The 15,044-nt window shown below is 39.2% G+C and overlaps 1 protein-coding gene across 2 annotated transcripts in view; it reads right to left on the bottom strand.

Moving 5' to 3' along the window:
- Positions 1 to 15,044, bottom strand: part of RASGEF1C (RasGEF domain family member 1C) — a 214,854-nt gene that overhangs the window by 5,223 nt on the left and 194,587 nt on the right. For both annotated transcript variants that reach the window (XM_043983159.1, XM_043983158.1), the window contains 3 exons: positions 10,899 to 10,994; positions 6,970 to 7,093; positions 392 to 464 (listed from right to left, as the gene is read on the bottom strand). In XM_043983159.1, the coding sequence (XP_043839094.1) occupies positions 392 to 464; positions 6,970 to 7,093; positions 10,899 to 10,994 (293 nt within the window). The remainder of the gene's footprint in view (positions 1 to 391; positions 465 to 6,969; positions 7,094 to 10,898; positions 10,995 to 15,044) is intronic.

Below are 15,044 nucleotides of genomic sequence, written 5' to 3' on the forward strand. Positions count from 1 at the left end.
CAAAGATGAAACAAAATCATTACAGTTATTCTATTGGTTTTTTAAAAAAATTCTTTGAATTCATGGTTTGATATCGAATCTTCTCTTTATGTTCTTTTTTCTCATTTTGTATTTAAGCTTAAAATGAATAAATTATAAAAACATTTCTTTGGCATTTCGTTTTTTAAAAATATAGTGATTTTACTCATATGTAGTAATTAAAACAATGCTATTATATGCCTAGTCACAAAAGAGACTCTGTTGAGAAGTCTTCTGAATAATTCTCATTACCCATTGTGAATCATTTCTGACATATATCCTCTAGAGTGAGGGTACTGAAGATAAAGTAAGTTGAGTATTAGATTTTTGTATACATGAGCATTAGTGAAAGGGATTAGAAAGGAATGATTACCTTAAAGACTTCCACCTCTCTTTTTCTACTTGGTTCTCTGGACTTTCACTTTCATAAGAAGCCAGATAAAGACCTAGACAGAAAGGGTTTTATGATTAGATCCCTGGAATCTTCTTGCATTTTTTCTTCCATGTGGGACTCTACTTTGTGTATTACATTTCCATGTTTGTATGATTTTTAAATCAGTTATTTGGTCAACAGTTCCTCATTTGGTTTTGTACTTTTTAAAAAAAGTATCTATAATATAAAAATACTAATTATAAAGGAAGAAAGGTCAAAGAGAAACACTAGATTTATCTGTTTAATTAGAAATCACCAAGTTTTAGAACTGGAAGGATACATAAAGGTTGCCTAATCTAATCCCTTCCATTTACAAAGGAGGGACCCACATGAGGCCTAGGGACTTGACCAAGGGGGCATAGTCAGTACTAGAAACTAAACATCCCAGTCCAGTTCAGTCTGCCACATTTCTTCTAGGATGTATTTAAGAAAGAATTTAATTTTCCCACACAAGTAGACAAGCTCATAGGAAACCAGTTTATTAAGTAGTTGGCATTTAAACATCAGGCAGCTAGATGGTACAATGTATAGAGCCCTAGGCCTGGAGTTAGGAAGACTCATTTTCATGAGTTCAAATCTGGCTTCAGACACTTACTAGCTGCGTGACCGTGGGAAAATTACAACCCTATTTGCCTCAGTTTCCTCATATATAAAATGAGCTGGAAAAGGAAATAGCAAACCACTCCAGTATCTTTGCCAAGAAAACTCCAAATGGGGTCACATGACAACTAAAATTTAAATAGAGAATTGCAGTTTACAAAGGGCCTATCATCTAAATACCTTGTGAGGCAGGTAGTGTAAGTTAAACTCCCTTCCCCATTTTACAAATGAGGAAATTTAGGCTCAGAAAAGTTGAATGTCTTGCCCAAGTTCACACAAAAAATGATTCACCAGATAAGATCTGTGGGCAGAGCTATGATGAGGCTCCTGTCAGATGAAGCAGGAAAGCATATAGAATGATGGTGCCCTTCCCTATACAGATGAAATGAAAAGAAATCCTTTCTTTTTATATCACCATCGGCACTCTCAGGGTTCCAGTGGATGGGTGGGTGGGTGGGGGCGGCTTTTGGCTGTTAGGAAAGAATGGGGCAGATGAGATGCTGGGATAAGGAAGAAGCTTCAGCTTTCTTCTGAGCCCAGCTGGGCCTTCAACAGCCCTAAGGACAGAAGCTGTGCTACTAGATATGAGCAGAGAGCCCTTTAAGGTAGGGAGGGCCTGTTTCAGAGGAGCTGCTTAGGGAAGCTCAAATCTAGCCCAGACAAAGGCTATTCATATAACCCCTGCTGGGGACCATCCCCCAGTGCTATCTAAAGACACAGGCTTCAGCTTCCAGTTTTTCTGGCTGTGATAAACAAACATCTTGCTGACCATGCTTGCCTGTCCTATTCAGCCCAGGGGCTCTGTTTTCTCCCTGCCTGTGACCCTGCTTGTGTCTGTGTAGAGTCCCAGCCCTACCTGCCTGTGAATTCCTGGCTTTGACACCTAACTCTTCCACCAGGTTCATGGGCAATGGTAATCCCTCAGTCACCTGGTCACCTCCTTTCTATCCCTGCCCCTATCCCAATGCCCCTATCTTGAATCCCTCTGAAACTGGGGCTAAAAAGGACAAATTCAAAAGAAATGGAGTACTATGGGGGGCTTCCTTTGTTTTTGGTATGGGCAATATGTGCTAACCATTCAGGGCATAAATAAATCTATAGTAATGAGAGTAACAGGAGAAGCGAGAGCCCAGATCTATCCCTCTCTGCTGGGGGTCCTCAAACACCCTGACCCTCTTCACTCATCCTTCCATCCATCCTCTTTAAACACCATGAAAGTTGGAGGACTGCAGCAAAGGGGGCCTAGGAGGGGCCATGGCAGCTAATGCCTAATTCCTGGTACTTTTTCTGAACTTGACAGTGAAGCATTTGACTTGGGACAATCATAAAAGCTGGCATTGTGCTGCATCTCACCACCCACATCTGCACACAGCTGGCTTCTTCAATTACATGAGTAAGTGGCATAGCCTTTAATGATCCTAATTACCAAAGTTAAATATAGCCTTCCTCCCACACATGCTTGGTTCAGGAGCGTGACTAGGTATCCTTGCTGACTGCCAAATAGCAGCACCCACCAATTTAATGACACCTGAGTGATGTACACCCAGTATACACCAATGGCAATCCCTAATGCTGCAGGGGAGAGCTCTCCTCGGAGTGAAATGTGTGTGTTTCTGGCAGGTGTTTCCTCCTGTGTGTGTGTGTATAAATGTGCACGTGTGTGTGTGTGTGTGTGTGTGTGTGTGTGTAGGGGGGTGGAGGTGGGATTTACCCTTAAATTTAATTTAATTAACGTAATTATAATAATTTAATTAAATTTTAGGGTATGGTGCTCTGAAAAGAGAACTAGACTGGGGATTTGGGAGACCTGAGGTCATGTCCTACTTCTGACACTACCTAGCTATGTGGTCTTTCACAAGTCCCTTTTCTATGTTTTACATGAGTGCACATGTATAACCTATATTAAATTGCTGTCTGAGGGAGGGAGGAGTAGAGGGAAGGAGGGAGAGAGTTTGGAACTCAAAAATTTAGAAGAAGTTTTAAAAATTGTTTTGACATGTAATTGGGAAAAATAAGATATTATTAAAACAACACCAACAACAAATTCCCTTTCCCTCACGGGACCTCAGATTCCTCATATGGAGAATAAGGAAGTTGAACTAGATGACCTATAAAAGGTCCTCCCCACTCTGAGCAATGCCTAGTCCTTTGTTCAAGGGCATACAGTGTCATTAGGAGTGCAAATAGCTGCTGTGGTTATATTTTGGGAATGGGAGGAAAAGACAAGGAAAGTAAAACCTGTTCCTGGTATTGCTATGTTTGCTCCCCACCCTACCCCCCCAGCCCCCCTTTTTTAAAATCAATTACTGGTGTTTGGTTTATTGCTGCCAAAGAGATACATTTTCAAATGGCCCACAATGCACTGGGAAAGATAGTGACTTTCTTTTCAGACACAGTAATGAACCATTCCCATGCACATGTGGCTTTCTGTGGCAAGCTGGCTCTCTTTATTTTGGGCTCCACAAAAACTACCACATGAAAGCCTGAAAACAATGCTAAAGGGCATGGCCAAAAAAAAGACAATCCCAGTGTAGTCATTTTCTTACAGGTAGATGCTATTTAAGATTTAACGAGTGTCTTATTGATGCTCTTTTCCCCCATTAACATCACTTTCTAATGACCATTCCACTCCCCAGGCCCACAATAGAACATAATGAAATATAGCTAATGAAAATAAATCAATGTTTGCTGGCCACACCTGACAACGTATGCCTCGTTCCATACCTATAGTCCTCCACCCTTCTGCTGAGAAAAGGGAGGTATGTGTGTTTCACCATCACTCCTCTTAAGTCATGATTAGTCACTGTTTTGAAATATCTTAATGTTGTTTGCCTTTGCTGTGCTCATTACTTTATTCTCTTGTGGGGACAGGATGGATGTTGGAATATGAGCCCCAAGGGTTTCATCTAGGATGGGTCTGGGTGATGGGGGCCCAGAGATGCCAGATGGTAGGGATCCAGGGAGGGTGGCAAGTGGAAACCCAGCCCTACCATTCAGTCTCTATTCATGTGGACTTCTTACCCTTAATCGTAAACTTCCTCCTATCTCCTCCACTACTGAATTCCTTCAGGTCTCTTCATTTCTGTCCCTGCCCTTTTTGTGGCTATGGCTAGATGCCTATATGACAGGGAAGGGTCATTTTCCTGTTCCTTTCTTGCCATGTACAACATAATACTTCTCTTCACAGACATGACTTTTAATGGTGAATTCCTAGGCTAGCTCCATTAGCATATTTTACCCCTCAGGCTGCCAAGTGGTTTAATGGATGGAGCAGGGACCTACAGTTGAACCTGAGTTCAAAACTTGAAAAAAGACTTACAGCCATGATGGGAGGTAGTTAGAAATCATAGTGGACAGAGCACCTTACATGGCAACAGCAAGACCTGAGTTCAAATTTTGCCTCAGACACTCACTGACCAAGTGACTTAACTTATCTGCCTCAGTTTTCTTATTTGGAAATGGAGATAATAATAGTTAGCACCTACTTCCCAGGATTTGCCTCAGTTTCCTCATCTGTAAAATGAGCAAATCACTCTGGTATCTTTGCCAAGAAAATCCCAAATAGGCTCACAAAGAGTCAGACATGAGTGAAATAACTGAACAACAACACCTCCCAGGGTTATTTTAAGGACAAAATGAGGTAAAAATTTAAAAGTATTTTGCAAATGCTAAAGCACTATATAAAGGATTGCTATTATGTAGTAGAAATGCTGATCATGTACAACTATTGTTTTCTATTATTTTTCATTTCGAGTGAATAAGGTTTTTTTTTTCAGTTACAATGGGAGCTTTCATTTACATGAAAGAGGAATTTTATTTTAGTTTAAATAGATGATTTGGGGACTAGGGCTAGAAGAGTCTAGGAACCAAACTCTATTTAAAGCATTAATTTTATTGGAAAATCTGCCAATCTGTCAATCAATTTACAAGTGAACTTTTGGAATACAACTCAGTTGTAAATTAGACTCTTTCTGTGTAGGTGTGCCCCAATTTAAGAAAACCTGCTATGTAAAAACTGGAGTTTATAAAACAGACCCATCCAAGGATGATGATTTCTATTATGCAACGGTGAAGATAAGTGTGGAAAAAACATACATATTGGTCACAACTAAGTAATTACATACATATGAATTAGTAATCTCAAAGACTGAAAGGGGATAAGTAAGGAGAAACCACAATTGGTTATTGTTACTTGCATATTGTAGCATTCTAAAATTATAAATCATTTTTAATCTCTTTGTAAGGCAAAATCTAAACCTGTAAGATCTGAGATTCTGAACTAGAAGGAAACTCAGAGGTTATTTAATCCACCCCACTCATTTCACAGAAAAAGAAACAGAGGCCCAGAGAGGTTAATTGACCTTTGTGAGGCCAGACCTCACACAGAGTTGCAATTTGAACCCAGGTCTTTTGACTCCAAATCCAACATATTTGCTTAAAAAGAAAAATAATAAAACTTTGTTTTTTTTTAAAAAAAAGCCAACTGACTCCCTTAGTGAATTTTAAAGGATCTTAACATTTTTTATTAAAAAATTTTTTTTACAGACATTAGATCTGCCCTTGACTTGCCTAAACCAAAGCACACCTGTACATTTCTCATTCTGGCCGGGCTGTGGAACAGCTGTGTGCTCTGTGGTTCCTTCTGGTCTATAAATATATATTTCCTCCCACATCTTTTAGTATTCCTTCCTTTTCATTATGGAATACATTCTGCACTTTTTTTTTCTCTGTGGGCTTATAATCGGATCAGCTCTGGCTTTCCCTCCCCTTCATCTTCTCCTTGCATTTCAGCCTTGGTGGGGGGTGCAGGTCAAGTGTCCTACTGACTTGAAATGTGGCCCTCTCCTTGAAGCTAATTTGAACCGGCCTTGTAATGGGAGAAAAGGGAGTGGAAGTAATGAAGGGCACAGAGGTTAGTTCCTATCCCAGCCTGGTAACCTTTGAAGGCCAGCAGGAGTTAGCCACGTCTTCCACCTACCTACCCTCAGGACACTAAGCCTGGCTACAGTTAGCCTAGTCTGTCCCACTCCCTTTAATCATGTTAATGACTGCTTTTAGGCAATCTGCTGAGCCTAATTTTCCTTGCTATGTTGTGACTTTCATGCATTCTGGGGAGGCACAGATGCCTATCCTGATTAACTTGGATGGGTCCAAAAACCTTTCAAAATGAAAGAGAATTATCAATGCTGCTCTGACAGGAGAAACTATACCAAAGTAAAACCATCAGGATTTTGACAGCTGGAGTCAGAAGACCTGGCTTGGAGTCCCAGCCCCACTAGAACCATCTGTGTGACCCGGAGGAAGTAACTTCAACTAACTAGTTCTCAATTTCTTCCTCATTAATAAAATAAGGGGATGGTACTATGAAATCTTGTAGTTATGACTTTCTATGTTCTACTTTAGAGCCCCTTCCAGTTGTCATATTCTATGTCCTAAGACCCCTTCCAGCTCTGTCATTTTGTCTTCAAGGGTCCCTCTCAGCTCCGACTTTCTAAGTTCTAAGACCCCTTTCAGCTCTGCCAATCTACATCCTAGATCTGGGAACAGGCTAGAATTTGGTTCATCATATTATTCCAAACTGAGGGCCCAAAAGCACATCTTTTAAAACTCATCTCTAAAGGGAAAAACTCAATCCAATTAGGATTCCTGTCCCATAGAACAGCTGAGTCTATGAGTCATGACTATGAGAGTGGTTGCTGGGACTAGAGAGGTCAGGGCTGTGACTACAGAAGGAATATTTCCTGTCCTGTCTAGGACAAGGCTGAGTCTTTTATGCAATTGTTGAGATAAAAGGGCCAAGAATACTGCTATAATTAACAACAACAATAATAAAAGGAGGAGAGGAAGAGAAGAAGAAGACAACAGAAACAAAGGCAGAGACATACGCCATGTATAAAGGGAGAAAAGAGACTACTTACCATCCTCAGTGAAGATGGGAGCCGTGTGTAAGTAGTGGGTGATGTTGGGATCTTGTTCAAATGGGCATTCCACTTGTTTCCATGTTATAAATTCCCCAACTTGTTTAGACAGCTCCAGAAATTTCTAGGAAAAATAATTTTTAAAAAAGGTTGATAGGAGGCAAATATAAATTTCATTTGGCATTTAAAATCCTTCACAGTTTGGCTCCAACTTACCTTTCCAGGCTTATTATGCATTACTCCCTTTTGTGGACTCTATAGTCTGGCCAACCTGGCCTTCTTGATAACATCCTATCTTCTGTCTTGTGTCTTTGCACAGGCTGTTTACCCATGCCTGGCATGCACTTCTGTCTTGCCTCTGCCTCTGTGACTTTCTAGCTTCCTCCAGAGCTTAGCTTAAGAATTATCTCCTACACGAAGCCCCGATCTGGTAATGTTTCACACCAGACTGATTAATGTTCAAAAAATTCATTGAGAAACTACATTAAATGACTTCCTCTACATCATAACTGCACAAAAGTCAGCCATCAGTCCAATAGAATGCCAGGAAAGCCAGTGCCAGCACAGACAAACATAGCTTTCTGGGTTGACACATGTAACCTGTAGGGCTCTGACAGAGAGCCCCTCATAGTAATATATGAGGGGTCCCTGGAGAAAGCTCTAGGGTGGTTGAAAACCCACAGCTGGGGTGTTTTCCCCTTTCATTCTCCCATAATGCAAAGTGATTAGTGGTGATGATATACTAACCAGTATGAATGTGGATCAGATTTGGATAACCAAGGGTTCCAAGGACCCTAGCACTGTGTTCTGTTGTGCAAGAGGCGGCCCTAAAGATCCAGTGCTATGAACCTCAAAGATCCAATGTGGCCTAACCCTAGTAGAAGGAAGTGAGGACAGAAACCCAAATAGGGCTGTTCACCCTATCCAAAAGTATGGGGAGGAGCAGAGCTTGGCTCTGGTATAAAGCTCCAGTTCAGGAACTAAAGATGGAGAAATGAGTAAGCTAAAGGAAACATTGATAAAAATTTTAAAATATTATAAATCTAGAGATATCACCAAAAGAGGAGAGACTAACTCTGTAATTATTGTAGGCAGTGACTCAATGGGGAAAAATGGGTTTCTATACCTAGAATTGTATACTTAGAAGAAATGAGGCCAAGAGGTAAAATAAAAAGGTCTTAAGAAAAGAATAAGGAGGAGACTAAATAACTTAGAAGAGAAAGTGGAAAACTAAACCAAGTAATGGACTCTGTGAAAACCAGAATAGTCCAAACAAATCAATGATTCCATGAGACAGCAAGAAATATTAGAACAAAATCAAAAGCTTGGGGGGAAAAACCTCTGAAGAAAATGTAAGTTATTTGATAGCAAAAACAACTTATCTAGAAAACGGGTCAAGGAGAGATAATTTAATTATCAGAGTCCCTGAAACAGATGAAAGAAAAACCCTGGATAAGAAATCACAGATTGCCCAGATCAAAGTAAAGATAGAAAGAAACCATTGATAACCTGAAAAAGTCCCAGAAATGTCATAGCCTATATCCTGAGCTTTTATGTCAAAGAAAAAATTTTGTTAAGCAGCCAGAAAAACAGCAGTTCAAGTACCAAGGAATCATAGTCAAAATAATACATGATATAATAGCTTCTACAAAAAAGGAAGAAAAAGAAAAAAGAGGAGATATTGGAGTTTAGTTTTCCAAAAAGGCAAAATAAATGGGCTTATAACCAAGAATAACTTACCCTGCAAAGCTGAGTATAGTCCTATAGAGGAAAAAAAGATTCATAATGAAATAGAGAATTTTTAAGCATTTCTGAGAAAAAAAGACCAAAGCCACATAGGAATTTAAAAATTCAAATAAGTCAAGAGAAATCTAGAAAAGTAAATTTATTTGAGCAATTGGAAGGGACTGTGTGATGTTTTGGTGCTAACATTCTAATCGGGGAGAAGAAACAAGTATTCTTTCAGATCTAAGGGAATTAAACAAGAAAAACAGCATCTGGGAGTGGACTGGTTCTGTTCTGAGGATTTGAAAAGAAGAAAGAGAATATAAAGGGAAGGAATATAGTGGTAGAAAAAGGAGGAGGGAGGGGGTAAAACTTACTATTTCTCACAATTGAGAAGTATGAGAAAATGGGTATACAAAAAGGGATGAGAAATTGGGCGTCACTTTTGTCTGAAACAGAGGTGTTGAAAACATTCACACATACACACAAATATATACTACATACACCCAGTTTGGTGTAGAAATCAACTTCAATAGGGAAGTAAGAAGGGGGTGGGGATGATGTTAAAAGGGAAGATATAATATTAGAAAAGAAATAGTCACAAGAAAAACAGTTTTCTGATTCTGAAATGGGGCTGGAGGTGAAGGGGGAAGAATCAAAAGAAGGAAAAAAAAATCAAAGACCTGGAATCTAAGGGGTTGCTGATCAATTGGGGAATGGCCCGAACAAATTCTATATGAATGTGATGAAATATTACAATGCTGTAATATATAACAAACACATTTTTAAAAATTAGAACTTTTTTTTTGTCAAGACAATGAGGGTTAAGTGACTTGCCCAGGGTCACACAGCCAGTGTCAAGTGTCTGAAGTTGGATTTGAACTCAGGTCCTCCTGACTCCAGGGCTTTATCCACTGTGCCACCTAGCTGTCCCTACCCCAATTTTTTTCAGAAAACCCTGGTTAATATGAATTAATGCAGAGTGAAGTACATAGAACTGGGAGAACAATTCATGATAACTCATACTTATATAACACTTACTATGTGGTATGTGCTGGCTGTGCTAAGTGCTTTACAATTATCTCATTCGATCCTCACAATAACACTGCAAGGTAGGTGTTATAATTATCCTTATTTTACAGATGAGGAAACCAAGGCGAAAAGAGATTAAAGTGACTAGCCTAGGGTTTCATAACTAGTGTCTAAGGTTAAATCTGAACTCAGGTCTTCCTGACTCCAAGTCAGATGCTCTATCTACTGTGCCTCTTGGCTGCCCCTGGACACAGATAACTAAATTGCAAAGAAAAATAACTGCAAAAGACTTAAGAACTTTGATCAATGCAGTGACTAAGCATGTCTCCAGAGGACTTATGGTGAACCTTGTTATCTTGCTTATGACAGAGAGATGATAGATTCAAGGCACGGGAACAGACACACATTTTTAGATATGGACATTGTATGGAAACATTTTGCTCAACTATGCATATTTGTTAGAAGGGTTTTTTCCCTTTCTTTGTTTTTCTTTTAAATTGGAGAGGGGAGGTTTGTTGAGAGAGTATAAGTTAACAATAATAATGCCCCTCAAAAGGAGGAGGGCATAAAACATTGTTTTGAGTGCACAGAAAACAAAAGGAAGATGAAAGGAAGTCCAAACAGGACGGTTTTGAAAGCATTTTGTAGCATTTCTTACACAGTTTTTAAAAAAATAAAGAGGCATATAAGGTGATCTTTAGTTTTGTATATAATCCCTTTTGTGTTCTGTTGTGCATATAGAAATGCTCTTTTTAGGAGGTATTTAAGTTCAAAATAAAATTATCAAACTCTTGATCATCAGAGTTTGTCTTCTAATGCAGATTGGCTTCCCTCTTACCTAGCTGTGTATTTTCACAAGCTGTGTCATCCTGGGGGAAAAATAATTTCTCTGAGTCTGTTTTCTTATCTAAAATTTGAACTATCTTGCATTCATTGTACTGATTGTCCTGATTCCTATTTATTCAGTATATACTTATGTAGGTATTTGTTGTCTCTCTAGATAAAATGACCATTTCATTCTTTGTATTTGTAACCCACAGTGCCTAGCATACAGTAGGCACTTAATACATGCTCATGACTTGCTTGCTTTGTTGGGATGATAGAAGTTGAGATATTCGGCACCAGGCAGAATGCCAGAAACAGAGAGGGTCAGGAGAGGTTTTCAATCTTACTTCAAAGTTGACGTGTCCATTTGGAAGGCGGTTGGCACATCCTTCGTTCAGAAAGTATATGTCTTTGATTAGCAGGCTGAAGAAAGGAATGACAATCTGTGAAGCAAAGGAGAGAGGAGCATTTTTTCATCTGAAGGAGAGAGTCAGTTGAGAGAAAAAAGTTATTGAAACTTTTCTACCTCATGCAACAGAAGTAAAACAAGCAGTTGTCAAAATTCATTTGCTCTTATAAATTATAGTTGAAGGCTGCAACAGTGACAATCAGGCCTTGTGTACAGCACTTCAGAGTTTATAAATCAGCTTCCACCCTTCATTTCAATAGCTCCTCCAAGCATCGGAACTGCTACAAACCTTTTAGAGCCTAGACAAACATCAGAAAAGTAGACTGGGGGAAGCAGCATGAAAAATACCCTCAAATCTACTTTAAAAAAATATTTAAAGTTTTAGTTCCAAATTCTCTCCTCCCTGCTCTCTTCCTCATCTATTGAGAAGGCAAGAAATATGATATCCATTATACATATGAAGTCATATAAAACATATTTTCACATTAACCTTGTCGTAGAGGGAAAAAGAAAGAAAAATAAACAAAGATGAAAAAAGTATGCTTCAACCTTTACTCAGTTCTCTCTCTTGAGGTGGATAACATTTTTTCACCTTGGGTCCTTTGGAATCATCATGGATCATTGTACTGGTCAGAGTAGCTAAGTCTTTCACAGTTGATTATTGTTACAATGTTGTGGTTACTATATACAATGTTCTTTTGGTTCTGTTCACTTCATTTTGTATCAGTTTATATAAATCTTCCCAGGTTTTCCTGACACTATCTTACTCATCATTTCTTATAGCACAATAATATTCCATTGTAATATGGTAAGATCATATACCACAACTTGTCCAGCCACTCCCCAATTGATGGGCATCCTCTTAATTTCCAATTCTTTGCTACCATAAAATATCTGCTACAGATATTTAAATCTGTTTTTATGGAAATTCAGTTAGGGTGAGGGAAACAGATCTAGAGATCTAGCAGGGCCACTCCACTATAGAGGAAAACAAGGTAACAGGTGGGCTTGTTTTGTATTCCATCTGGGAGTTTCCTACTCTATTCCTACTAAGTATATGCTAAGTTTAGCTGTTTCTATGCTGCTGAATGAGAAGAAGTGGTATCAGTACTGTCTTAATTTTGCCACCCTTAAGCAAAGGCCCAGCTACCCCACCCTAGTTACAGTTCTGCCCAGGAAGTAGGCAAGGGATTATCATCTTTATTTGATGGTTAAAGAAACAGAGTCAGACCATATAGGTTCAAATATTGCCTCTGATGCTCACCACTTGCACAACCTTGGGTAAGTCATCTAATTTCCCTGAGCCTCAGTTTTCTCATGTGTAAATTGATGGTGATAATAATGATGATAAAGTATTTATATAGTATTTTATGGTTGGCAAAGTGCTTCATATATATTATCCAATGCTGTGATGTCGGTACTATTATTATCTTCATTTTACAGATGAGGAAAATAAAGCTGAGAGTAATTAATTTCCTCAATTTACAGATGGGGATGGAGGCCCAGAATAGAGAAAAGGCACACCCAAGGTCACACAAGTAGTAATGAGCAAAGTTGAGTTTCAAACCCAGACTATCTGACTCTAAATCCTGCCTTCTTTTCACTGAACCCCACTGGATTATTGACACCCCCAATGTGTTAATCTGTAAAACAATGAGTGAAAGTATTTATTGCATACTTACTATGAGGTAACCACTGCTAAGTGTTGGGAAAATAAGTATTTGAACTCTAATAGGGAAAGATATCACCTATGGTTAGCTAGGGTTGGAAAGAAGCAAAGGAAGTGATATAGTGTCTTGGTTCCTGGCTCACCTATCAGAGCCCAGGGACATAGGATGGAGTATAGGCAGCTTACTTTGGAGGTGTCTAGGCTCCATCAGCAAAGATAGTGCATCAGATAAAGATGTTGGGGTCAAATAAGAAGGAAGTGACAGTAAATCATAAATTGGGAATTATGCTGAAATGGTTTAAGGGGAGACAGTTGGATTTTTAATCAGAAGAGGGTAGCAGCTAGGCGGCACAGTGCTTAGAGTTCAGGGACTGGGGTCAGGAAGATGATCTTCCTGAGTTAAAATCTGACCTCAGACAGCTAGCTGTGTGACCCTGGGTAAGTCACTTAGCCCTGTTTGCCTCAGTTTCCTCATCTGTAAAATGAGCTGGAGAAGGAAATAGCAAACTGCTCCAGTATCTCTGCCAAGAAAACCCCCAATGGAGCCACAAAGAGTCCGACAAGACCGAACAACAAAAGAGTCAGAAGAACTGGTTTTGAATCCCAGCACTGTCACCCTGTGTGATTTCAGGGAAATCACTTAACCACTCTTGGCCTCAGTTTTCTCATCTGTAAAAATGAGAAGGTTAGGCTAAATGGCCTTTAAGCTCCTTCTTAGCCCTGTATCTATGATCCTATGATCCCTCTACAATTCTCAGTTTCCCCATCTATAAAAATGAGGAATTTCTACTACATGGTCTCTTAGGGTCCTTTAATGGCCTACAATCTGACTGCAGGAAGGCTTAATGAATAGTCAGTTTAGAAGAATCCACAATTACTCGGTACTTTTCCATGGCAAGAGGGTTATTTGGTTTGAATCAAATTCCTTCACTAGGAAATAGTTGCTGAGCCCCAGCTCTTGAACTTGATGTGGTGTCTGTAGCAGCCTCTACCCAAGTCTTATTCTTCCCCTGCTTGTCTCCTTGTAAGCCCTGTTTTAAAATGCGATGCACGCCAAGAGCCCTTGCTAGTCTGTTCATGTGCTCCTTTAAAAGCATGACCCATCTGCATGTCAAATTAACCAATCAATTAGAGCCTTAAGTTATTCATCTCACAGGTTCTGCTCTGAAAAGCTACCCTGAGCTTTATCTCAATCTTTTGTGTGGAGCTCTTAAAAAAAAAAATCATTCAAATCCCAAACTCAGCAAGCTGAGTAATTTAAACCGCATTTGTTCAGGGTCTCAATAGCTATAAAAATTATCATTCCAAGATGTATGCATTTGTTTGGTGGGGCTGAGCTGGTTAGAATCTGCACTTTCTTGAAATTCTAATTCAAAGTTCTGGTGATCCCTGAAGTGAATGACAAATGATGGGCAATTCTTCATTCCCCCCAAACAAACAAGAATTAGATTTCTTTGGGGTCAAGCATGATCTTTATAATTTTACAACATGTGTTTTTGATTATTTTGTGATGGTTGTTCTCTGTGTAGCATATTGTTTATATTGTTGTAGTCATCTTGTATATTATTTTCGTGGCTCTGTTCACTTCACTTTGAATCAGTTCATGTAAGTCTTTCCAAACTTCTTTGCAATCATTGTATCTGTAGCTTCTTATAGCACAGTAAAGGGCATCTAGGGGGTGTAGTGGATAAAGTGTTGGGCCTGGGGTCAGGAAGACTAATTTTCTGAGTTCAAATCTAGCCTCAGTTCAAATCTAGCTGTGTGACCTTGGGCAATTCACTTAACTCTGCCTCAGTTTCCTCATCTGTCAAATGGGCTGGACAAGGAAATGTCAAACTGCACTCTAGTATCTTTGCCAAAAAAGGGGCCATAATGAGCCATAACTGAATAACAACAACAGCACAGTAATATTTCATTACATTCCTGTACTATAATTTGTTTATTTCCTAATGGATGGATATCCACTTTGCTTATAATTCTTTTCTACTACAAAAAGTTCTGCTAGACATATTTTGAGGTATATGGGATCTTTCTTCTTATCAATAGCCTCCTTGGAATATTAGAATCTCTGTATCAAAGGGCATGGGCAGTTTAGTTATTTTATTACATAATTCCAAGTTGCATTTAGAATGGTTCTATTGATTCACAGCTCCACCAACAATGTACCAGCACACTTATCTTCCCCCACTTCTCCAATACTGACTATTCCCATCTTCATCTACATTTATATACATTGAGGCAAAAAAGAACTATCAGCACAATCAGTTTAGCTCCACACACTGTCCCTCTATCTTGAGCATCTTCTACATTACCAGGCCTCTACTATTCTTTTAATGACCCAGACAGCAAAGCCTGCCTTAGGCAGAATCACAGAATCATAAGGAATCCCAGAAGCCCTCTAAACTCATCCCTGAC

Source organism: Dromiciops gliroides, chromosome 2, assembly GCF_019393635.1.
Source record: "Dromiciops gliroides isolate mDroGli1 chromosome 2, mDroGli1.pri, whole genome shotgun sequence".
NCBI classification, from domain to species: Eukaryota; Metazoa; Chordata; class Mammalia; order Microbiotheria; family Microbiotheriidae; genus Dromiciops; species Dromiciops gliroides.